Source organism: Siniperca chuatsi, linkage group LG4, assembly GCF_020085105.1.
Source record: "Siniperca chuatsi isolate FFG_IHB_CAS linkage group LG4, ASM2008510v1, whole genome shotgun sequence".
NCBI lineage: Eukaryota > Metazoa > Chordata > Actinopteri > Centrarchiformes > Sinipercidae > Siniperca > Siniperca chuatsi.
The window spans coordinates 21,847,956-21,874,399 of NC_058045.1; the positions used below are offsets into that span (position 1 = coordinate 21,847,956).

Here is a 26,444-nt window from a genome sequence, read left to right on the forward strand (position 1 = left end):
TAGGGTACTCCCTGTTGTTTTGAATCCTATGGAGATAATAAGCGTACTCACCTCAGCAAAGAACACTACTTTAGCCTACTCTTATGTGGATGACTGTATGTTTATATATTCGTTTGTTACCTTTACTTAGCACACGTTTCCACAGGTGGGTGACTATTTACATTCACTGCCCTCGGGTGTGGGAGTTTGTGATGGGAGCCTGAAGGCAGCATTGTGCCTTTTTTGCGCTCGCCACCGTTCGGCTGTGTTTTTCCACATAAGTGTTTGCTACACGTCAGTACGTAATGAGCTGAGTCATTATAGGATGTGACCAATGGAAATCACTGAGTGTAACGAGTGAAATAAAAGATTTAGAGCTGATTGCAACTATTTTATTTTTTAGAAACAACTCGAATATCAATGAATATAAAATACTGACACATAAATGACATTCCCCATAACATGAAATGTGGTTCCTGAGAGAAATATAAAACATACTGAATGTATTTATATTTTGTATATTGTTAATCAGCCAAAGCCTTGGGCAGACAAATGTTTGTTGTGTAGACAAGTGGTGTTCAAACCCCGAGAGCTTTATTTTAAATCTAAAATAAGATCCCAAATTCTCCAAAGATACCAAATTACACAGAAAAGTATGTAAGTGACACAAATGTAAAATTTTCTACTCTGTTATACAACTATATAAAATGTACCCCTGAATTTTAATATTTCGCTCAATTTAAGTGCAGTTTTCAGTACCTTCAATGAAATAGAGAATATGTGATTCTGTGATGAAACATCTTATCTAACTTTGAAGATGATTAAGGGGAGAAAGAACAAATATTGCAACACAAGCGTCCACGAGTTGAAAACAATGTTAGGAACATTAAGTAAGAATGGATGCGACAGCTGCGATTATTGTTTACAATAGCCTGGACTTTCCTGTGTTTAGCCTGAACTCTTTCTGTCATGAACAGACACAAAATGGTGGCATTATTCACAGAGACGCACCTGTAGTGATTATGATGGATTATTTAAACAGGATGCTGGAGCGTACAGGTGATTAGTGAAGTATTGTAAGTATAATTAATGCAAATGCTCTGTGAGCCCTGATTCCTCATTTTGTCTGTTAAGACGCAGTTTGGGTTCTGGCTTCGAAACTTAAACACAAAGGTATTCATTTGTCATTCATCCCTCGTTTATGAATCCCATGTCACTGGTTGGTTAAGACGTTTAAATATGTGGTTTTGATTTAATAGTAAATCAAAATGCTAAGTTTTTTTCTAAACCCAGGGTTCAAACTGCAGTGATTCACTCTCTGGGACAGTGGCGGTGACAACCATGAAAAATGGGCAAAGACATGACGGCACTGCACATTGCACAGAGAGGTGCTGTTTGTGTCACAGACCCCTAGAGGGAGACATCTACACATTCATAGGGAGAGAGAGCTTCCCCCTTAGCCATTTGTATTTCAGGTAGTGGTGGAAGAACTGTGAAAATATTCCACTACAAGTCATTCAAAACCTTACTTAAGTTAAAGTATAAGTAAAATGTATATATATATAATGTATAGTAAAATGTACTTAAAGTACTCGTTGTGCAGTAAAATGCTTCCTGTCAGTGTTTTACTATTGTATCTGATGTTTCTGGATTCATATTACTGCTGCATTAATGTGTATGTTGCACTTGACTGCTGTAGATGTTTAAGGTTGAGCTGATTTTAAATACTTTATATACTGCTGGGTACTTTAATCTACAGCAATGCATCATATTCTATAAGGTCATCATATGCTTGTAGTGTTGCTGTCCTGTGAGAGCCACGTATCTCTAAAGGGTGTGTGTGTGTGTGTGTGTGTGTGTGTGGCGATACATAGTTTCCACTGGACAGGAAGGGTATGAAAATTGTAATCTGTAAAGTAACTAGTAACTAAAGCTATCAGACCAATGTATAAGAGTAAAAAGTGCAATTCTTGCCTCTGAGATGTGGTGGAATAGAAATATAAACTTGTGTAAAATGGAAATATTCAAGTAAAGTACAACAACCTCAAATTTGTACTTGAGTAAATATACTTAGTTACATTCCACCACTGATTTCAGGTGCTCATTTTAAACAGGTAATCTATATATTACTTTGTCTCGCAACAGCTGTAAAAAAAAACAACATTTTACCTATGAAACAGCTAATCTATGACTGGAAGCAATCAGTGTGAGCATAAATGACAACCTTCCAGTTTGATGTAAAAAGTGAAGGCGATGCAAGCAACACATGTAGTACAATTTGTACTTTTACTTTGAAGGAGCACATAACCAAAACATGATCTACACAAAATATCAACACACACATACAGTATATTGTCACCTGTTAACTAAAAACTATACAGTACATTGGATATACTTGTGTGGTGATAATGGATTTAAAAAAAAAACCCCAGCTAAATAAAAAATGGAGTGGAAAGCGAAGCTTTTTGCATGAAAACATTCACCATCTTGTTCAGATTCTCTGTGCAGGCGTCGTCCTCCTTTTTCCGAGGGCAAGAGATCACATCGTCCACTTGTAGTTCTTGCTCAGTGGCAGTATCGTTGGTTGTGAGATGTGTGTGTGTGTGTGTGTGTGTTCGTGTGTGTCTGTGACAGGTTGGAAGTGTTGACATACAGTCAGACACACCACAAGACAGGCCTGATGGGATGTTTTATGATCATGAGGTGATAAATATATATATATTTTTTACTCCTGATCAAACTCACAACTCTTAACCTTTGCTGTGTGTGTGTGTGTGTGTGTGTGTAAAGGGCAGACAGTTAAGGGAGAATTTGATCCTTAAACCCAGCATGGGACAGGGTACATGCACTGCAAAAAATGGCATGCTTACCCTTGCAAGTTATTTTTATTTTGTATTAAAACAGATCTAGGGCGGTTCAAAATAGGTTTAATGCTATAATGCTATTTCTGATGACTTATGAATGTGAATATATATGCTATATAAAGACATCAGATTGGACATTTAACTTGTTTCATATAAATGATCTAATAAATCATATTATGATGAAGCACATTTCATTACTTGGAATCAAATTAACTATTGTTAAGCTACTATAGAAAGATTAGTCCACTGAAAATCCACCGAAATGAGCAGATCTGACTGGTAGATCAAGTCTCACTGCCACTGAGCTCCTTGTTATTTGCTGAGCATGCTGGGATCTTATTCCACCAGGACCGACACGTCCGCGTCTCCCTGGATCCCCTCAGCATATTTACTGCCTCAATAAAATGAAGCAAAGAAGAGCTGCCCTCTGAATCTCTACGAGCTTCTGGGGGGAAAAAACTGTTATCTCCATTTGTGGAAAACTTATTGGAATGCATGGTTAATTCATGTCAGCAGCGTGTGGTTCACCTGCCACCAAACAATTTGCTACATTAAGCCACGTGTGGAGGAAGGACGACACGTTTGACGTCTGGCCCTGGTCCTAAAGCAGGTCCGTTCAGCAGCAATAACTAAATTCAGCTATGAGCTCTTTTGGAAATCCTGACCTTTGCACAAATATGTTTTTGACAGAATTGTATCCAGCTCCTTGTCCTGTGTCACGGAGGCTAAGCGCAAGATTGGTCATACTATACATTTCCCCCTCTTCCCAGACTGTACCATGGATCATGTGCTGAACATTGCTGACTCTTACATCTTCACTCCGTACTTTTACCCGGCCTCATGGCCCGAGGACGGGGCTCTGCGGCAGATAATCAGCCTGTGGGTGGTGACCAACCTGGGAGCAGAGCTGATTTACCTGGGCTTTGGTGCTCTTAACTTCTACTATGTGTTTGACCATAAGCTCATGAAACATCCACAGTTTATTAAGGTAAGCTGTTTAATGGACCAGGCCCTGTATTCACATTTATAAACCAGTTAAAGGTCAATGAACTGATTGGGAGTAACTGTTAGTGACTGTTTTTTTGTTTTTATTACTTAAGATAACACCAGTGCTGGTAACAATTGCAAAGCAAACTTCTCCCAAATTCTAACTTTGTGTCTCTGATCCAATGAGAGAACCAGGTAAGAAAAGAGATTCAACTAGGAACTGTGTCCATCTTCTGGATGAGCTTCCCCACAGTGGCCCTTTTCTTCTGGGAGGTCAGGGGAAACAGCAAACTTTATGACAACATCAGCGAATCTCCTCTGGGTGAGACGGCAGTTACCTGAAACCTTAAAACCCAGGCCAGGGTTCATGTTAACTTCAACCAACTCAGAACTTGTTAAAACAGGTTGTAAAATAGTCGTAATGAGACCCATTAGCCTACTGGTCTGTTTCAGGCTGGCCTGGGGTGTTCCTGAGCATTGCTGGTTTCTTGTTCTTTACTGACATGTGTATCTACTGGATACACCGCTCCATGCACCATAAGAACATTTACAAGGTGAGCTTCAGCATGTTTATACGTGTATATAAACAATGAACCAAAATGACTGTGTGTAATGGGAAAGGTGTCACTCGCAGTAACAAACCCACTGAGAATCATCACCTGACTCTGCAGCTCCCCTCAGCTCAGCATTTTAGCCTCTTTTGGCTCATTGTTTTGGTTTTATAACCAACAACTTAGCTGTTTTAGTTCAGTCTCACTGCTCTCATCAAGCTGTTTTGAGCAGCAGCAGCTGTTTCCAGCCAAAAAGCCACTTTACACTACATGCTCAGCGGGAAACGACAGACATTCCCTTCAGTAGTAGGTGGAGACCAAAACAGAGCTAAAAGGAGAGTGACTATTACATTCATCAGGTGGACACAAACATGACTCGCTGATTAAATAGGACACTGTTTGCCATAACAACTTTATAGTGATAATATGTCAGTGTTGTGTTTACAGCTTGTTGCTGCCCCCACGTGGCCGGTTAGGTTTACAAAAGTAATGTTGTATATGACCGACTTGGTGGCTACACCTTTTCCATCTGAAGACTGTTTTTAATCATACTTTCTGATTCTGGCTAAAATTCACTGTGGGGCTTTGTGTACCTTGTTTGCCTGGTGTATTTTTCACTAAAACAGGATTAACATTCAGACCATTTTTGTTTATCCCCCTCAGCACTTACATAAGCAACACCATATATTCAAGATCCCTACGCCTTTTGCCAGCCATGCCTTCCATCCACTCGACGGCTTCCTGCAGAGCTTACCCTATCACGTCTACCCTTTCATCTTCCCCCTCCACAAGGTGGCGGTCTACTCGTCACTCTTTACTAAACATCTTTATGTCAGGTCTGAGGAGTAACAGTATTGCAAATTATGACTTCACTGCATATTTCATGATGCTGTTGTAAATTAAATGAATAATTTCAGGGCCAGCTGCGTGTGGACAAATTTTGATGACGTTTGCTTAAAAAGTAGTGTAAAAAAAAAAAAGCAATGAATTCCAAAAAGTACACTATTAACATGATGTAAACTCTGTCACTTAACTGTAAAATGTTTTTAAATGACATATTGAACATTTACATTACAGGCGGTCTACCTCTCACTCTTCATTTTTGTCAACATCTGGACCATTTCCATACACGATGGAGACTACCGCCTCCCCGGCCCCCTGATATGTCTGATCAACGGTGCTGCTCACCACGTAGACCATCACCTCTTCTTCAACTACAACTACGGACAATACTTCACGCTTTGGGATCGTCTAGGGGGCTCCTACCGACACCCCTCGGCCCTGCTGCAGAAGGGGCCACATGACCACGTTCGCAAGCTCACGGCAGAGGCTGCACAAACACAGTTTTGATGGAGCTACAGTCAGGATTTTTCTTTTCTGGTTTAAACCTTGTAGGGAGAAAAGCAGAGAAAGCAGAGACAAGGAAAATACAATGGATTATTTTTTCCAAAAAGAGTTATGTTAAATACAAATAAAATGAAAGCAGGTTAAGAGGGAATTACATTTTCCTTAAAGATTTCTGGATAACATGGTTAAATGCACTGCATAGAGATAACTAGGCTAGAAATAAGACTGTACCACAGTGAATAGCTGAGCTCTAAGTGATCCATTTTCACATCCACATCCATTTTTTTTTAGAAACACCTCTCAATATAACACAATACAACATCACCACAAACCACATCCTCCAAAATGGCCATAGAGTTGAACCAACACCTCAATATAACAGTTTTGACAAAAACTGAACATTTCAACCTTGATGAAAGTAGGATTTATTGCATGGTTGTTGATTAGACTGCATTAGTTTTAGTTACCTAATACAGTGTAGTTCCTCTTAAAAACTTTCCCTTTTCTCTTAAAACCTTCATTGGTTATGCTCCCAAATTTAGCCAGTCCACATTCTTGCATATCAGTGACTTGGAAGAACATTTTTTTCAGTATTTTAGTAGCTTTGACCATCCCCTTGGTCAAAATAAATTATTTTGTGTGTGTGTGTGTGTGTGTGTGCACGCACAAGGGTCTTCAGAAGATCTTGTATAGAAACAGCCAGAAACTAGAATTGAGATATTAGGTGCTGTTCCTTGCTTGTGATGTTTGTCATATTTACGTCCAGGACTATATTCATACAGGATGCTCTGATTTATGATCACAACTTTATAAAATGAGACTAAAGTTTCAATGCTTTATGATACTTTATGAAGTGATGGAAAGTTGACAGATTTTTTTAGTAAGCAAAGAACACTTTTACAGGCACACACAGTGTCTCACCAGTGTCTCACAGTCCTTCCGACTTTTTGGATTCAACACAAAATAAAAAAAATATTTTAAGAGGAAGTGTTATTGTTAACACATACAAGGACTGCCTCCTGGACTAGAATCATAGCTTTTTGCATCATTTCTGCTTAGCTGGAACATACTGCAAATGCTTCAAAAGACAACAAAATGCAAAGACAGTGAATTACATTTGTCTGAATTCAGTGTCCACGTGCATGTCTGCTTTTGTCCAACAGTCTGATTCCGGATTAGTCTTTTAGCTTCCAGTGTTTGGTGTGTTTTCGTGCAGGCTCTGCAGGGCGAGGTCTGTCCACTTCATCTCTTGTTCTTTTACAGACTCTGTGGATCCTCCGTTGTCCTGCTCAGCCTCGGGCAGTTCACTCTGACAGAGAACGGGGGAGACAAGATGCCATGAAAAAGAGGAGCTGTTCACTACTTTATATCAACAGTTTGATGGTGCCAAGACAAAAACTGAATATTTGAGGGAAGCAAATGAATCTAAATTAAAATAAATGGGAATATTTTCTCTCAGATGTTTAGGATTATGGCTGTTCATTATTGACACAACTACCAAGCATGCACAAAACAAATCTGAGAATATGTCAGCATTTGAAAGCATTTGTAAGCCCAGATGAATTTAGGAAAGTATGTAAGGCTAGAATCGCAAGTGTCATACAGGTTTTGAGCCTGAAAGATGACTACTGTCATTAGATTTGAGCAAGAAAGTAGGGCTTCCTTTTCTCACTATATTCAAAGCTGCTCGCTCTCAGTTGTGGCAGTTTGTGAGCCTCGCATACCAACTGAGAGCAGATCAAATTGCACTGCATTTCACCCAATTTGAACCTAGATTAACTTGAGGCTGCTTCCTAGTGTGCTTCATCAGATTTGTCATTTGTCTAAAGTACCTGCACTGTGTCCTGTTAAAGCCTCAATTAACAGCAGTCTTTAAGAAACATCTCCTCCTACATGAAAACCAAATCTTCTTTCAATATGTAGATGATAAATGTCTGCACCTGACCGTAAACAAACTATGTAAAACCTGGCTACTGCTAATGCTAATGCTAACATTGTACAGCATTTACCAGAGGGATGGTAACATCTTCATAAGGCAGTCGGTCTTCCCTCCAAGCATCGTCGGTGAGGTCCAGGACTCTCCCATCTCGTTGGATTTCACTGTCCATCCTCTGAGCAGGCTGCGGGTCAAGCTGCACAGATCTTCTCCTCTGACGGAGTTAGCCTCAAGCTAGCTAGCTGCAATACTTAACGCACTGTGGCAGAAGGTGGAGAGTCCGCTGCTACCCTCAGAAATACCAGTTAGCCTACAAAACAATAAGAGTAACAGTAGCACACGCTTTGCCAAAGTCTGTGAACGATAGGGTTTGAGTATGGATCTGTTAAGAAATAGGATTCAGTTTTTAGCCATTTGAGCACAGTAGATGCGGTAATTGTATGTACACAGCTGACGCTTGGTGATGATGTAACCAATGATGCCTTCACTTGCCGTGGAAAATACTGTATTACATATACATTATGTGTTAAATAGCCGATTCAGTCAATTAATAATAAACAACAGTAATAATTAGAATAATGTCGGTTTTATGCCAGTTGTAGCCAGTGTACAAAGGGCTCCATAAAGGGCTTAGGATTCGTCAGAAGCTAACAGTAGTATTTTTGGCTCAGTAAGTGTGGATTTTAAAAATCAACAATTTAAATCATGTTGTACATCCCACACACAGAATGATTCCACCGAATATTTGACAAATGTTGACTCCATTTCGACTGAACAAACTCTATCCAGATAAAGACCGTGAGATGCAGGTTGAAAGTTCAAGGAAAAGCTAGTAAGCAGAACCCATATACATAGATATATCGGCTACCCGTGCATATATACTGTATATATACGACTGTTTCCAATAACAATGAATACCCCCCCAATGTTTCGTGGTTCCCAAGGTTACCAGACGCCTCTTCTTTTAGCCGTGCTCTGGCTAACACAACAAGATAGAGACATCGGAAATTGTTGTTTTGGTTTACTGCATTTGAAGGTAACTATATTAAGATGATAACATATTGAGAACAGCAGTTTCATTCAGATAGATTTCAGTCAGTGAAACAGTAAATTTAGAGATTTAACGCCAGCTAACGTTGATGTTACTTTGGTAGGTTAAGCTAGCTATAGGCCGACAATTAGCTTAGTTAACTAAAGTTACTGAGGCATAATGTACTCAAGTAGTATTATCTACCGAGAGAAATCTCCCTGTAGCGTTAGGTGTGTCAACGTTTTCTTTTTGAGTATACATATGAAATAGATAATCAAGTAGGAAAATCAACTTTAAGTTTAGCTAAATTGCGATTCCATGTGAAACCTTATCCAAAGATGTTTTTAACATCAAAGATAGCTGAGAAGCACTGTGCTTGTAAATTTTGTCTTTGTAAATTACTTGTACAATGTTAAAGATTCATCACATCCTAAATATTTCCATTCTCATCAAACATATGTATTCCATACATTTGGCCTTTGATGTTAATGTTGAACCTCTGCATCAGTCGGTTTTACTGTAGACATCTACCAAAAATGAGCTTAGCTTTGTGTAATCCTGTACTAAAACTGATGTGTTTGTGTTTTTTTATAGGCACTGCATGATGTCAGCCTCTCAGAAACAGCAGGGAGAAAATACAAAAACATGTGCCAACCCTGGAAACCCAGTTTTCTCCTGTATGATGCCTCCAGCAGCAAAGCCCCAGGATATATTGTACAGGACCACTTCCAGTGACTATGGTCTTCTCACTCCAACCTTTGAAAGCTCACCATGCACTTTCCACCCTAAATCACAAAGATTCTCTGAAGACTTGGGCAAGACTGGGATGTATCATGACAACTCCTTCAATACAGCCCTAGACCGAAGCAGGGTTTATGACTGTCCTAATTTACAGCACACCATCTAAATGCATGGTTGACTTAGTGTAAGACTGTTGGCTCTGTGATATTTGTAATCACATATAATCTTTGATAATGAGCTAAGACCCTTTTATTACAGCATTAGGTTAACAGGTCAGAGCCTGTAAGGGGATTCATTGTTTAAACTTAAAGAGAATTTTTTTTTTAAACATCTGCCATCACTTTTTAAACCAACAATAGTAATGAATCCAGTGTTTATTCCCTGACTGTATTGAAAGAAAAAAAACTGTTTATTTTGTTCTGGTCTGTCACATGTGTTACACTGCATATTGTGAAAGCTTTCATTTACCCAGTTGTGTCTTTTAAATAACTAATATTAACTATACCATCCCATATGTGATTGGGAGTTCAGATGCCCAAATTCTGAGACATGGCCAGGCCCAGAGATGTTAAACCATATGTGTTATGATTACATAGAGAAGGACTTTTAGACTTTAATGAAGGACTGTAGCCTAGACCATGGACCTGGACCCTGCTGCATGGAGTCACATAGCCCACCTTCAGTTCCTCTCTGTTGTATCCTCCTGATTCCCAAAAGACCTTAAGTTAGTGTTAAAAAATTTGACCTTTCTGACGTCATCAATATTTTATACAAATAATCGTGTTGATTTTTTTTGTGTGTAAATCTTGTGACTTCAGTTGATTGCGTTTAAGTACTCGTGGGAAAGTTTGGCTTCGGATCATCTAGTCTCTTTCTCATTCACGTGCTTTCACGTTTTCATGGTATTTTATTTTTTGTTTTACAATAAACAGTTGTAGTAGCACACCTGTTTGAATTGTTCGTGTTGGTACTGTAGTCAAATGTACTATACTATAAATACATAAATACTATATGCAACTTTACGTTGTGCATTTTCATCGGATGTAATTTCATTGCTGTAACTTTTCCTTTTATTGTTGCTTCTCGCAATCTTTTTTTTCTGTCATAAAACAATATATCCAAGGTGCACAAATATAATACACAAAACAAAAAAAGATATTATTTCCAAACAGATTCAATAGACTTCATAATACATCATGGATAATGAACGAAAGAGAGAAAGATTTTATTTTTGAAAAAATGGGAAAACGCGGTCTCTGCTGTATGATGACGTTGTGTTCAACAGAAATCCGTCTCCCTCCTCCGTCAGCCCAGCCGCGCCTCCGCAGCCACAGCTGATGATGGCCGTCTCTTTAGCTGCCAACGCTACGGAACTTAGCAAGCAGCTAGCGGTGAAGCGTCGTTAAAATGTGTACGAGGTGTTAGCTAACCGTCATATGAATGTGCTGTTTTAGAGTTCAGCAAAGCGGTGTTGCGGAATATAGGCAGGGCATGTAAATATGTCCCTTTACTTCACCGGCGTTTGAGTACCACGCGTAGTTCATTGTTACTCACATTAACTAACTAGTGTAAATTTTACAGTAGGATCAGAGGAGTGTCCAGCTAACCGGGCTAACAGCTACAGCACAACATAGCTAGCTAGCTAGCTAGTTAGCTAGTCCGTTTTGTTAATTACTTCGGTCTGGCCCGTCTGCGTTTGAATGCTGCTGTTTTTCAAGTGGTAGCAACGTAAGTATGCGTTTAGGTTAAAATTTAACCATTATAGTTTACTAACAAAATGATAAGTGCGAGTTTGTGAGACTTTGTTTTCATTTGGAAGTGCCAGTGTTACAATGCTTGCTTGGTGGGTGGCTAGCTTGCTAGCCAGCTAACTGAAAAGCTCTTGTTTGTCAACAATACTAAAATTTCTCAATAATTTAGTACACGATGAGTTAATTGTTGATACATTATGACTGTCCTCTTAAACAACAGAACAAGAAGAGTAAAACAGCTCGACATCGTATAGTAGCTACTTTGTTTGAGAGACAAACAGCTAAATGGCTAATGTTGATTTTCCTTCCAGTTTCTCGCTATTTTATTTCTTTTATACTTGACACTTATCTCATGGGCTGTGTCACTTCAGCTAGTTTTGAGCTTTGCTGCTGGCAGAACATGATTAGCCGTTAAACAGTTAAATATACAGCTCTGACAGAGTTAACTTAGCGTCAGTGTTTTACTTTTTCTTTTCGGTTTGTGTTGCTTTTGCAGCTATGCGAGCCCTGGATGAGAACTGGACCTGAGCCTTGGGCTGTCTATGATGATCAGAGTTTTTCTGGTTGCATCCCCTGACCCCTCCTGGTCCATTTAACCAGCCATATATTACTCCCAAACCAATCCCACATGTCTGCTTGGCAACAGTATGATAATTTACGCTGACCCCACCCAGCCCACTGGGATAAGAATCCCCCAAAACCAAGCTCTCCAAATGATATGATAGTAGCCGCCTGGATCACTTTCTGTGCCTGCAGGAGCCTTGCACAGGTTCTGCTGTTCCTTTCCTCCTCAAACTCCCTACCTCCATTCTGGGAGACCCTTGCCAGTGTGGTCTCCAGCACTGGAACCATGGGTAACAGCTGTGTGTGCCGGGAGGATAGTGACTTGGAGGACCATCACCACGGGTCGTCGAGGGCAACCCGAGGACAAGCTAGGCGGGTGGATCATGGTACAGGCGTAGGTGTTGAAGCCGGAGAGGCTCGGAGCAGTCGACCCAGGGACCCGGTCAGGCCACCACGCCGAGGACGAGGGCCCCATGAACCAAGACGGAAGAAGCAGAATGTGGATGGCCTGGTGCTGGACACACTGGCTGTTATCAGGACACTTGTAGACAAGTAAGTCTAATAAGATATTAACAAGATAAAAAGATGATGGAAGGAAGAGTCAGAGTGGCCTTAAATTAATATTCTATAGTTTTAATAATAGTGTCTATTGTGAGTTCTGACAATGTCTCAGCCAACTAAAAAAAATTCTTGAACAAGAGTCACGAGGATATGTCACGAACGCGCAAAACATTGCATGCACGACTTTGAAGTAGTGGGTACAAATTAAAGTCATGGCTTAGACAATGACTAAGTCCTTTGTCATTTTTTTGGGAATAATAGAGTTGTAAGCAGATATGTGTTTATTAATTTATTTGTCAACAACTAATAACTCCCTCTGTGGGCATGCATAAGTGGAGGCTGCTGTATAAACAGATAATAAATGACTATATAGTAAAACACAGTTGTAATAATGTGAAATATGTCTTCAGAGGAGAAGTTATAATTGTTGACAAATACTGTACATTAATAAACACTTACCTGCATGCAGCTATACTATAGTGTGTTATAAACCATTTATTAATGTTTGTATACTGTTTATAAATGTTGTTTGGTTGACAATGCCAGTGCCATCAAAAAATACATCCACGTTAATATCACCTTGTCACTCTTTGACATTTATACTGCAGATCACCAGCAACAAGGTGAAACAGCTTCACAAATCACACTTCCTCCGTCTTTACCAAACATCATCTTTGTAGTCTAAACTAGGGTTTCCTTGTGCTTTTAAAAATTATAACTGGGGAATTTATGGTTCTTTTTCGAGGAAGCCAGGATTTCTTACCATAAATTAAGCTAATATTAAAATGTAGAACTGCAGACAATTCATGAAAAAATCATGTCATTTCACAAAATAGCCTGCCTAAAACATAGAAATGTAACTTTGACAAAGATTCATGTTGGACCAAACTGACAAAATAACCCACATGGTAATATGAGGGCTTATCTTTTATTATTAAATTAATTTTCAAGAGCGCTGTGCAGTTAGTATATTGGTAATATACTGTCGGCAGACTAAAAAACCTTCACAGAGGTGACTTGAATGGTGCTAAGTGCTCTGAGCAGCTGCCACAGGTATTTTGTCTTTTACCTGTGGCTTCAAAGAGGTAGAACTCTTAGGAGAAGACTTTGTGCAAGTCAGTTTCCTTTATGCCTGTTTCCTCTCTTGACGTAGTGATGACTTGCTGCAATGATGTAGCAAGATTTGTGTTGCCTCTGTAGATGCTGAGGCACTTTCTTCCTTTTCCACTGAGCTATCATTCTCTTTGGAGAAAAGCCATTCACTGTGTCCCTTTGGGGTTTTCATCAACATTGGTTTGGTTGGCTTGGAGAACAAAATATGGGCAGGATGACTGTTGAGTGTGACACGGTTCAGGAAATATCTAATTGACATGAAAAATGAAAATATGAATGTTGAAATATGTCCATGTAAATTAGAGGCAGTGTAGTCTGTTTTGGTTGTTTTGGTTATTAGCCTGGTCCCATTAGTAGCAGCAGTAGCAATTTAGTAGTATGCCTCATTTTTCTCAGCCTACCTTAATAAGAAACCTTTTTCTCTTCATCTCTTAATCCAGTTTCAGCTTGAGTTCCTTTCCAAACTCTTCTTTTCACGAACCCCTGTGGCTTTTCACTGATTTGACCCTTTGTGCAAATGTATGTTTATAAATTCTAGTTTATAGTTAAAAGAAATTGGCCTCTTTCTTCACCATGGTCTGTAAACCGTATGATTGTTTGATCTTCTCTCTCTCAGCATATTCTCTGTCTGATCGAGCCACTTGTTGAAGTGCCTGCATGTTTTGTTTTATATTTACAGATTTTACTATTCCCTTCATTCAGCATAATTTTTCCACACAGGTGAACTGTATTCTACCATTTTAGCTTGACAGGTACATATAACAGCTGCAGGCTGAAAAGGGGGGGAGAGCAGACATGATGTGATGCAATATATCTAGCCCCACAAAAATGACCTTTTTATGAAACTTCTAATTTTCAGTTTTTTATTGACTCTCTGTCAGAGAGTTGTTAATTTAACAGGCCATTTTTGAAACTGTGGTTTGTAGTGTTGTATTGAATTTGGTGCTAAAACAATTAGTTGATTACTAAATGAGTTATAAATTGTTAGTATTTTGTTATTAAGTAAAATCATTAAATATTTGGTTTCATCTCCTCAAATATGACAATTTACAGCTTTTCTCTGTTTTTTATAAAATTGTAAATTATAAATTATTAAATGTATTATTAGGCAAAATGAGCATTTTGAAAACAATTTGTAGTATTTGACATTTTATAGCCTAAATGATTATTCTATCATTCAAAAAAGCAACCAGTTGATTCATTGATAGATAAAATATTCAGTAGCACCTCTAATAGGATTGCTTTATTTGGAAGCTGGTGCTGTTATATTGTACACCATCTGTGTGTCAAGATACTATCATATAACAGTGGCTGCAAGATACAGCAAAATATCACTTTATTAACACTGTACTTACTTGTGCAGCCCTATGTGAAACATGCATGTGAGTTTCCAAGAATTTTTTTCACAGTTTGACATATAAACGAAAGAAAATCCAGTTTCAGTATTACTTAGTTGTGTTAGGAAATCTGAGTATCAAACTGGCTGACGTTATGGCTGTCAAAACGAAAGCAGTCTTCAGCAGCTTCATCAAAAACAACATGCACTGAAGTAAATCCATTACAATTATACCCTTGCCTTAACCTCTCCATGGAACAACATTACTGTTAATAGCCATTACTGCAATCGCAGAAGCACACAGCCATGAATTATTTGTTTACATTATTTCAGATGCAGTGATCACAGGGTCATAAACAGTTGAGATGTATTTGGTGGTTGAATGCTTTAAAACATAGAGCAGAGTGTGTGATGTATAGCATTCAAGTAGTGAAAACGATGTGAGAAGCACTCTTAAACCAGGCTGTTATCACATTCTGTGCAAACTGTTTTGTTTTTCAGTGACCAAGAGCCCCCTTACTCCATGATCACTTTGCACGAGATGGCAGAGACAGGTAAGGAAAACATGAAAACACACATTCACACGCTGAGCGTGGACTTATCAGACAGCACTGTGGCCACGTATCGGGCACAGAGTACATTAGGTAATGTGATGCAAAAGCACTTTTCATTTGTTTGCAATGGGTGGGATCGGATCAGGGGTTATATCAGTAGTTCTCAAACTTTTTCTGTCACGCCCCTTCAGAAAATCCTACACAAAGAAGATGGGTGGGTTTGAATGAGGTGTAAAAGAGGCCCTTTATGTAAAACTGGAGAAACCTTCACTGAAAGGGGCTGCAACACCACCTGTCTGCTGCTTACAATCCTGCGGTAATATTGCTGCCTCAGTATTTCTCCAACACCCACTGGTCCAGCGCAGGGGAACGTTACATCACCTGGGGAAGGGACATAGTCACGACACTGCAGACATCATGTGTTGGCTGCTACTTACATTACTACCATGATCATGTGAACTAAGTTTAAATAGGATTGAAATTCTTCTGTTTTGGAGTTTGTGCAGCAAGTGAATAAATAGAGTTGTTGTATTCTTAGTTTGACAGTAACTGACAGGTCTGATACTTATTTGGGTTTGTGTCTATTTGAAGCATCAGTTGATGTTTGTGTGTTTTTGGTTTGTTGTGTGTGATTTCTTGTGCATATGGTGAATGATGCTCTTATCCTATGTGTGTTTCTGTGTATACTTATGCGGTTGCCTTTGAATTCTCGTGTTTGGGCCTCGTGTCATGCACATACGGTGTTTGATGCTTGCATGGCTTGGTGTTGTGAGGCTTGACAACAGCCAAGTTAGGTATTAACTTGCAGATACTGAACCCTGAAGGCAGCCAAGCATCAAGTCAGTCAGCAAGCCAGCCATTTTCTGTTTGACATGTGCTATGATGTTACGTTATTCATCAGCCAGTTGGCTGGGGCTTTCATAAGTGATAGTGTTAAAGAGAGAGTTTCTCACTGAGTCATCTAATGGACAGGAAATGGATGTTTTAGTATTTATGCTGCTTCTGATACTCATACTCCAGGGGCTTGTCTCATAAATTGAGTTCAGCACAGTTCAATTATCTTTGAATTATTTGGTTTTGTGTTTTTGCATGAAGAAATGTATTATAATGAAAGAAAATAAGCAACACTGAGACAAGGGAGCTAAACTGGACCAAGGAGGAGAAACATTTGAATGGTCAGATAAATTCAGTCAGTTGAGTCTCAATTCAATCTTTTCCTCTTATTTTCACACAGATGATGGTTGGCTGGAGGTTGTCCAATCTCTGGTTCGAGTGATCCCATTGGACGATCCACTTGGCCCAGCAGTGATCACCCTTCTATTAGATGAATGTCCCCTGCCCACCAAGGTTAGTGGCTTGTGTGTGTGTGTGTGTGTGTGTGTGTGTGTAACACTAAGAGAGATTTATTTGGGGTAATAAATTTAAAATAACCTGACCTTAACTTACAAAATTTTTACCCCCAAACCTGAGCAAAGCCTGAGGTGGAATAGAAGTAATCTCAAAACTGGCTCCTCTGTTTGCGGCTGCAGCTCTAATCAGAAAACCAATCTTCCTCTTTCCCGTGACTTTTTCTGTATTATAGTGATTGCGTGTATGTATACAGCGGGCACAGATAGAAATTCTGCCCCCCATGATTGGTTAATTGCTGTGGTTCCCAATTTGTTTTACACCTCCAGGAAATGGCTTGTAACTTCATCACAAACTCACTCATTCACATTTAGCAGGCTGCTGATTCTCCTCAAGACCAGTCATTGTTAGACCAGTTCTACACAAGTTTACATGTGGAGTGATGAGGATGGAAAGTACTAACAGCAGCAGTTTAGACCTACAGATGTAAACATGTTAAACATGTGGCCACCTACAGGCAATTTTAACACTAGTGCCACCTATAGGCTAAAAGTATGACAGCTGCAGGTCTTTCTGTGTATAGCTTTGAGGTTTTACATTTATGTCTATCTATTGCATCAAATGAAATGATTATTGAACATAAAACATCATTGTGTTAAACTAACCTCTACTTTAAATACTTTTTTTAATAGAAATAGATTCTCATCTTATTCTGCTCCAAAGACAGAACCTGGTCAACTTTCACTACTATCAGAATCAGAAATACTTTATTGATCCCCGAGGGGAAACTCTTTCGTTACAGCTTCTCACTATCACATCAATGCACACGGGAAAAGAAGTACTAAGCAAATCAAACTATAATACAGTATAATACAGGTAAGATAAATTAAGTACAAGTGGATATAAGTATAAAAGGAAAAATAAGTGTAAGTACCAAAGTGGATTTAGAGGTTGATAAGTATGTACTTTCCTTTTATTGTTTTCTTTTGGCCTCTGCTTTCCACCCCCTCTCTCCCACCCCACCTCTTTTTTCCCCCTTTGAACAAATAAAATCTGGTTAGGACCCCCTGCTTCCCTGTCCAAAGTAACCTGAGGACAAAGGACATACGATGAGACTCTGAACAGTATGAACTCTAGTCTTTCCAGTATTCAACAGAAATATGCTCCACCTAACAAAACATATTTTGCAGGTTTAAAATCTAAAATGTAAAGCTTCAAACACACGCACACAAACAGCAGCTACAAAAAGGATGAAACTGCACTTGTAACACTCCTTGCCTGCAGGTGGTGCAAGTTTCATAAACGCAGAAGGCATTCCTTTCCTATTCATCTCTCCATCGTCTTCAATATTTGGATTGTTTGGTTGAAACTGTGTGTTTATTTGACCTTCATTAGAGTAACTGCTCCATCTCTTCTCTCCAGGATGCTCTCCAGAAACTCTCTGACATGTTGAGTCTGAGTTCGGCTGTAGCACAACAGGACGCTCTAAACCCTGCTAAACACAGAAACACCACAGCTGTCCTAGGATGCCTGGCAGAGAAACTGGCTGGTACAGTCCACATTCACACACTTGATGTTTTTAATCCTTGAGTCAATCGTCTGCTCTTCACTCTTCCATTGGCATGTTACTTGCTCACTATGAAATTCAAGCTCATTGTGAGTAAGTGATCGCAAGAAACTATGAAAGTCTGTGTGGTAGTCAACTTGCTAGGACTTTACATTAACTTTGTTAATTAACTTTCTCAATTCTTAACCCAAAGGGTAGGTTGTTCGGGGGTAATTTCACTAATTTTGCCTAGACCGCAGCAAAGCGAGGCCAGCCCTATAAATGAGAAAGTCTGTCCCTGACTAAGTGATGAAGTTACACCATTGGTCGGTTGAGTGTTGGAGTTTCCCCATTGGCCGTTGCTCTTTCAAAATGAATAGGTTAGTTACTTTGAGTATAAGTTGAGCTGGGACTGGACATTTGGCTTTTTCTTCAGCTTGTTAAAGGAACCAATGGGCCCCACAGCTTAGAGGGCTGCGCCTATACTTGTAGAATCTGTAGCTAGAAAAAAAAAAGATATAGCAAATGAAAATCAACAGAAAGGTGAAGAAAGTTGATTTATTATATTCTTTTGTTCTTGTCATTTTATTATAATGCCTAGTTTTTATTGCTATTGATGATCAAAAATAATTTTCCATCATTCATTATTTTGGTTAGACAGAAACACAAACAAGTAGCAGAGGTTCATATATTTCTAAAACAGTTGTTTTTCCCCTCTAAGTTTTTTTTCTCTCTTTTTGTTTTTTTTTTAGGTCCGGCCAGTATTGGGTTGTTGAGCCCTGGAACCCTTGAGTACCTTCTGGAGAGCCTGGTGAGCAATATCTCTCTTGCTCTCGCTCTCGCTCGCTTGCTCTCTCTCTCTCTCTCTCTCTCTCTCTCTCTCACTCTCACTCTCACTCTCACTCACTCACTCATTCACTCACACTCTCTTGTGGTGGCAGTCACCATGTCATAACATTAAATTGCTTGGTTTTTATTTATGACATTTTATCCATGGATGTTGCATTGGGAGGGTCATCACTTTTCTTGTGATACTTAAGCAACCAAGCTACTTTTTATTTACAAAAGACATAAACCCAAAGAAAAACAGTGTTTTTGTATCTTGCTACATGCTATTCTTCCGTTTTAATTTTTTTCCACCATTTTATTTACATACCTCACATACGTAAAAATTAAAGTCTAACATTTGCAAATGAATTGTGGTCGCTTCACTGGTAAAGTGACAGCTGTATTTATCCTATCCAGCGGTTATTGACGTTAGTGATGATAATAGAAAAGATTGGATGAGATGCTGACTCTGTGTGTAAATGCAGTGTGAAGACATCAGTATGCTTTAAATGAACGTAAGATGGAAAGTCCAACCATGTCAGACACAGGTTGGTAGATTTTACAAATGACTTCCAAATTCTTGTGAAGGCATTTGTAAAAACATTGGACATTGCTTTGTTATATGAAAGTCAGTTCTGCAATCGAAGTGTTTCATACTAATCCAGCAACAAAACATCCAAAAGTTGACAACTTTAGTGGAAAAACACTGGGCAGCTGTTTCTCAAGAAAATCCTTTCAGTGTTGCCTTTGACAATGTCTTTTAATATGAAATAGTTACAGCAAGTGTTGAGGAGGACTTTGGAAAGAAAAAACAAGAGTGAGTAAGGAAAATATATATATTTTTTTATGTACATGAGTGACTTTAAGTCATGCTGGAGCTAACAAATGTATGTAACATGCAAATGTTCTTAATAGCGTTTATCCTGGAAGGTAGACATAGTGATGGTTGTGCAGTCATTGAATTGAAGTCATTGTGAAACCGTCAGTTACAAAGCTTTCAACCACCTTTTTGTTTCATCTAACATCTGTCCATGGAAGCATGATCACTCTGGATTAATAACAGAAGGCAAAATTATACAAGACCATGTGTACTGGTATTGAATGTTTGCATGAAAGAAAATGTTTTTGTCTAGGTCAAAATAATAACACGAAAAAGAGCACAAACTGATGACCATTTCTTTTCTGTCTTTTCTGTGGATCTCCCTCTAGAACGCAGAGTCCCACCCAACTGTCATGCTGTTTGCTCTCATTGCTTTGGAGAAGTTCTCCCAGACCAGTAGGTTCACTCATTGTATGTTAAGGCCTGTTCATATTAAATATTCATGATGAGACAGGCGAACACTAGGGGGAACGCTGAGGTAGAGACAGATACGTGCTGTTCTTCAACAGTTTTTCCTGTTTATTCCCAAACCAATATGTGAATTGGTGAGTGGTTGCAAGTCTTTGTAGTCCCCACCAGCCAATTGCTTCCATCGGCTTAGATTACAATGCGGCAACTGTTTTCTGCAATGTTTTAAATTGGTTTGTTGGGAATTTTTGAACCGTCCTTTACACTTAATCCGTTGCCTCTCCTACATAGGCCTTTGAAGACATATTTCACTGATGTCACTGTATCTCTGACAGAGATTTGTTTTGGTATTTGTTTGGCTGTTTTAACACACATGCCTGATGCGTCTTCTTGCCCTCAGGTGAGAACAAACTGACGGTGTCTGAGTCGTGTATCAGCAATCGACTCGCTGTCCTGGAATCGTGGGCAGAGCAGACTGACTACCTGAAGAGGCAGGTCGGATTCTGCTCACAGTGGAGCCTTGACAACCTGTGTGAGTAGCCCCATTTTTTCAACATTTTATGTTTGTGTGGGATCACATGGTGAGGAGAGAGGGCCACAACAATCTCTTTAATTAGGTATTTGTGTGTGTGTGTGTGTGTGTGTGTGTGTGTGTGTGTGTCACTGAAGAAAGAAACGTGATAATGTTTCCTTTGTTGTCCTCTGTCCAGTCCTAAAGGACGGTCGTCAGTTCACCTACGAGAAGGTCAACCTCACTAATATCAACGCCATGCTCAACAGCAACGATGTCAGCGAGTACCTCAAGATCTCCCCTACTGGACTAGAGGTTAGTCTGTGTGTTTAGTCTATTAGAATAGCCACATTTGGCAGGATGTGATCAGTAGCAGATTGCAACATTTAGGAAATGATGCCTTCTCCAACATTGAGTTTTTAATACTTAAAAATGTTTTTCACAAGTATATTTAAAATCTGAATGATTTATGATTAATGTTTTTTTTTTTTTTTTTTTGCTCCCCTCCTCAGGCACGATGTGATGCCTCTTCATTTGAGAGCGTGCGTTGTACATTCTGCGTGGATTCGGGCGTTTGGTACTATGAGGTGACAGTCATCACATCAGGCGTGATGCAAATTGGATGGGCCACCAAGGACAGCAAGTTCCTCAATCATGTACTCCTCTTCAGTGTCTTTACTATTTAGCTTTTCTATTTATCTATTTTTTTGCAGTCGCACATTTTAACATTTTATATGCGTGTGTATGTTTGTGTTACAGGAGGGTTATGGGATAGGAGATGATGAATACTCATGTGCGTATGATGGCTGCAGGCAGCTCATCTGGTACAACGCTCGCAGTAAACCTCACTCTCACCCCTGCTGGAAGGAGGGTATGCACCACACACACGGACAGTTATGACTTAAGAGTACTATTTTTCTTAACCATAGACTTTGTCAGCTGTCGTTGTCAGTTTGAACAGTAGAAGCAAGGGGACACCACGCTTTAAATGTCAGACTCATATGTTCAGAAATTGCTTTGTTTTTAGTGTCTCTGTAGTGTTTTGTGATTTTTAGCACCCACACGCTGCTGCTGCCACCGCCAGCGTTCAGGCTCTGATTTACCTCCCACATGGAGGGATAAATAAAAAACTTTTCTGCTGCATGTGTGTCCTGTTTAGGAGATGCCATCGGCTTCCTGTTGGACCTCAGCAAGAAGCAGATGATCTTCTATCTGAACGGACATCAGCTTCCACCAGAGAAACAGGTCTTCTCCTCTGCCACGTAAGTCCACAAATGCACAGTTACCTACCTCTAGTTTCAATGGTTAGCCTCCCTCGTTCACTTCCATGCTCTGTCCTCATTTACCTCTTTTTTTCTTCTGTCACTCCATCTTTTCTCAAATTAACCCCTCTCTTTCCTTTACCTCTGTGTCTGTCAGGTCCGGTTTCTTTGCGGCAGCCAGCTTTATGTCATACCAGCAGTGTGAGTTTAACTTTGGGGCCAAGCCTTTCCGTCACCCACCTTCTGTCAAGTTCAGCACCTTCAATGACTTTGCTTCACTGCTGCCCAGTGAAAAGATCATCCTGCCCAGGTGAGAAATGAAGCTGGTCCTTATTGTGATTTTTATGGCAGTGTCTAAAATAGACTACTCACAGAGAATTTAGGAAAGCAGCATGTAATCTGTTGTTTTACCCATCCGTCCTCTGACTAGTGAATCATTTGTTTGCACACAGTGGCCAACACGTAGGAATGGTATGACAAACATGACTCATCTTTTGGGCTCGCTCCAGTGTACATAGAGCATTTTTAATCACTCATTAATTTGTTGGCTACATTAAAGCAGCTTTTTAGACTTTTTGTAAATGTAATGACTAGTTAAAGGACTTTATTAACACCAATTAGATGTAGTGATATGAAAAGAGCAATATCTGTACAGGACATGATACACTTATCACCTTTACACTCTAATGTTCTACTATGCAACAGACCTGTCTTATGGCAGACAGTTATGGTTCTATTCAATTTAGAGTATGCAATTAGAGCAAACTAGGGGAAAAACAGTGGAATAAGTAACAAAATAAAAACCTGTTGGCCAGCTGCCTCACAGCAGACCTCTAATGTATACACACAGTGAAGGATTGTTAGATTCATAAATGAGCATAAACAAATTAATATTGGGATCAGTTAGTAGCTTGGTAAAATAACAGTAGTGTGCTTTAAGATTTAAGTGTGATGACAGTAAAGTTGCTGCAATACATTCACATGCATCCTGTATTTGGATGCATGCTAAAGATGTATACATTGCTCCTGCCTTCAAAATGGGGTCTTTACTCAGATATCACAACTTTCCACCATGTCAGTCCTTCAACGTTGTATGCATCTCAAACCTTCTTTATTTATTTTTTTTAATTGGTCACAGGACAGTAAACATTATGACATACAGTGTAAGCATAAAAGCAATAAAATGTGACATACCCTGCCACAGCAAACAAAGCTAAATGTTACATACTATACACCTTGTGATTCTTCATTTACTCAGTAGAGCAAACATGGTATGAGTGAACCTCATGAAGCTAAGTTGTCAAAGTTTTGCTGTACTGCTGTTAAGTTGTTTTACTTGCGATTAAAAAGCTATTTATATTAATAGAAGAGACCAATGTAATATATTTAAATGTTCAGCAAACTTTATAAAGTATGGACTTGTCACAATGCAAATACATCCTGTCGATCTGCAGTGCTAAGTTGTCATCACTGTACACAGAAGAAAACTGCTTTAAATACATGTCTGTAAATGGAAACATTTATCTGCTTTTGTGTGTGTTTCCCAGACACCGGCGTCTGGCCTTACTAAAGCAGGTCAGCATCCGAGACAACTGCTGCACGCTGTGTTGTGACGTCATGGCTGACACGGAGCTGCGGCCCTGTGGACATGGGTATGTGTGCATCTGGTGTGAACAAACAATGCTTGAAAATCCCAAACTATTCAGACTGTTTAAATAACGATACTGTAGGTCAAAAATATTTGGATAGAATATATTTGAGAACTGCTTGTCCTAGTAAATAGTATGTTAGACTAATACCGAAGACAATTTTCTTCTGTGTAGCATTTTCTGTGAATGGATAATAAAGTCTTCCTTTATGTTTTTCCCCATCTTCCTACAGTGGTATGTGTATGGAGTGTGCCTTACAGTTAGAGACGTGCCCCCTGTGCCGCCAGGACATCCAGACCCGCGTCAGACTCATTGCACACATCTCCTGACACACTTCCTGCCCCTCGTCCAATAAGGAGAGACACACAAGCCCTACAGCCTCCTCCTCCTCCCGCTCTAATCCCCTCACACCCAACAGGGCTGTGAGGACGGTGCCACAATGTTGTGATGATACCAGAACTGGGACTTCTGGTAGGAGGAGGCAATGATGGAGAGGTGGAGAGGAGATGAGAGGAGGGAAATTTAAACCACAGCTGGATCCCCAGGAGCTTTTGTATCCTTCTGACAACTCACTGCAGAAGCTGGGCCAAGAATCGTCAACTTTCTACTAACAGTGTGTTTTTCAGACAAAAAGAGCTGAAGTGAGGAGCAGAAACAATTTAGCCCCTGCGTAGAGTTATCAGACATCATTTCTATGATATGAGGATCCCACTGCGCTTTCAGCCCAGAGGCTACTACTATTTAATCCCATCACCGTCATGCACACGTCTGCAGATCTGAAAGGGCTGGGTGGCAGAAAAGAACACAGCCTGTAGTACAGTATTAAACCCAAGGTACAGATAAATTTAAGATGCATTTCACTTTCATGTTTTTGGGTATACATATGTGAATTGTGGTGTTCTCAAGGTAGCATTTTCATTCTCCTTTCTCAAGGTTGTACCAACACCTATCCTTTGGTCAGCGTCACTGTCTGTACTGATTGATGGCCCACTGGCCATCAGAAAAAAGACACCTTTGGGTAAAATGTCAGATTTTGGTCTTGGTGTCAAGAATCTTAAAAACTGGAGAATTATTCCAAGAGTTCTGTTTTCTAATTGGGTTTACAAAAGCAAATGTTAAAAATCAAATCAGCTTGCTCAGATGTTGATATTTCCTTAGTCTCTGTCATGTATGTAACAACCACAACAAATAAACACACAGGGATTAGAATTCACAGAAAGTTAATCTGTAAATGGAACCCCCCAATTATAAGTGCATATGTTGAGAGCCAGTGGGGCAGAAGTAGAAGTATTCAATTGAATTTCCACCTTCTGAATTTATCTGGGATTGCTTGATTGGTGCTAACAATTTGGCAACATCTTGTAATGCAGCTCCACCATGAGTCAGACTCATTTGAGGGGCAGCATAAGTAAATATGTCTTAATTTTTGTTTATGACAAACACATGCGTCTGTATTAAGACGACTATTTTCAATCCACAAGATGTGATTTAATTTTGTGTTCTAAATGATGGTGAACACTGATGTAGAAGTACATGTTTTGTTGATTGACAGTGTTGTATTGGCTGATCAGTAAATAGTTTAAAACAAATGTTAAAATGAATAGTTTTTCCTCTATCAGTATGTTTACTAAATATCTCAGCGTCATTCTTAAGATGTTGTCTTTTTTGGTCTAATTTGGCAGTGAAATACTTGACATAAATTAGCAAAGAAACGACCCACAGCAAATTACATGACCTAAATAGTGTGGCCTTCAGTACAGACAAAAATGCGTATTTATGTTTCACTAGCTACAAATCACAGCACTCTTAGTGGGATTTCTTGCATATAGAATTGATCTTGTCAAAAAAAAGTTTGCCAGATTGGACGTGTATCTTCCAGTTGACTGGTTCAGACTGAGTAATATGTGGTTTCCCTCTCTGTGCTTTATATAACAGCACATCTCTCAGCTCTCATTTTGCCATTTCTCCATCTTTCTCCCACTGTCTTTATAAGAGCCTAATGTTTCTGTCTGTCTTTCTGTCCATCCTTTACTTGAAGCATCTCTGGGTTGACTGAAATGAACATATAAGAGATTGTGATGAAAGAAAAATTCTATTTGTACAATTAAAAAAAATAAATAATAATAAAATAATTAATTAAAAAAGAAAATCAATGACATTTCAAATGATCACACTGAATAATTTAGAATTTATTTTGGTCAAATTGTTTAGGAAAGAGTTACTACTCCACCAAATTGTATGAACAGGATCTGTAAAATCATTCAGACTATATTGGAATGATTTGATAATGATGAGATAACATGCATCTCTTAGTATGACTGGTCTGGTCACCAGTCTTGATTTGCTATCTTGTATATCCTGGAGCACCTTATACATGCAGGGAAGAGAAATTACAGTTACAGTTGTCTCTACGGTTGGAGATGAAGTTCAGGATTGTAAAGAATAAGTTTTGAGTTGTATTTAAAACATCTATAAAGGAATTTTGCCCCAGAGTTCCCAAAGATATGATTGATTGAAGAATTGTTGTTTCCTGGATTGTGATATTTGTAATAAATGTATGTTCATGTGATTTTTTTTTTTTTTTTTTTTTGTATGACTGAGTGGTGTTTATTTACATCTCAAATCTCCTTTTGTCTCAAAGTGATAATAATTGGATTATTTAACACTGCCTTTCCAGCTGTTTTTACAAAAACATTTGG

The 26,444-nt window shown here is 39.2% G+C and overlaps 3 protein-coding genes across 8 annotated transcripts; 2 read left to right on the forward strand and 1 right to left on the reverse strand.

Moving 5' to 3' along the window:
- The first annotated feature begins 869 nt into the window (after nt 1-869).
- On the forward strand, nt 870-6,709 carry LOC122874337 (lathosterol oxidase-like). Of its 6 annotated transcripts, none has more exons than XM_044192030.1 (6): nt 870-1,055; nt 3,192-3,831; nt 4,020-4,152; nt 4,284-4,384; nt 5,045-5,173; nt 5,459-6,709. In XM_044192030.1, exons 2-6 carry the CDS (start codon nt 3,622-3,624, stop codon nt 5,729-5,731), a joined length of 846 nt encoding a protein of 281 aa, XP_044047965.1. In that variant the 5' UTR covers nt 870-1,055; nt 3,192-3,621; the 3' UTR covers nt 5,732-6,709. The 6 variants fall into 6 exon arrangements, with proteins under 6 accessions (XP_044047965.1, XP_044047963.1, XP_044047961.1 ...); XM_044192028.1 differs by having other exon boundaries at nt 3,614-3,831; XM_044192026.1 differs by having other exon boundaries at nt 870-1,038; nt 3,614-3,831.
- anapc13 (anaphase promoting complex subunit 13) lies at nt 6,137-8,158 on the reverse strand. The gene is made up of 2 exons (XM_044192035.1): nt 7,738-8,158; nt 6,137-7,037 (listed from the first exon to the last, which is right to left on the reverse strand). Exons 1-2 carry the CDS (start codon nt 7,834-7,836, stop codon nt 6,912-6,914), a joined length of 225 nt encoding a protein of 74 aa, XP_044047970.1. The 5' UTR covers nt 7,837-8,158; the 3' UTR covers nt 6,137-6,911.
- A 2,575-nt stretch (nt 8,159-10,733) lies between these two features.
- rspry1 (ring finger and SPRY domain containing 1) lies at nt 10,734-26,314 on the forward strand. The gene is made up of 15 exons (XM_044192025.1): nt 10,734-11,163; nt 11,683-12,302; nt 15,262-15,314; nt 16,549-16,661; nt 18,084-18,210; nt 18,960-19,018; nt 20,245-20,311; nt 20,724-20,855; nt 21,034-21,149; nt 21,347-21,490; nt 21,594-21,705; nt 21,994-22,096; nt 22,254-22,406; nt 23,644-23,748; nt 23,978-26,314. The coding sequence occupies exons 2-15, from the start codon at nt 11,905-11,907 to the stop codon at nt 24,072-24,074; spliced, it is 1,779 nt and encodes a 592-aa protein (XP_044047960.1). The 5' UTR covers nt 10,734-11,163; nt 11,683-11,904; the 3' UTR covers nt 24,075-26,314.
- The last annotated feature ends 130 nt before the right edge of the window (nt 26,315-26,444 follow it).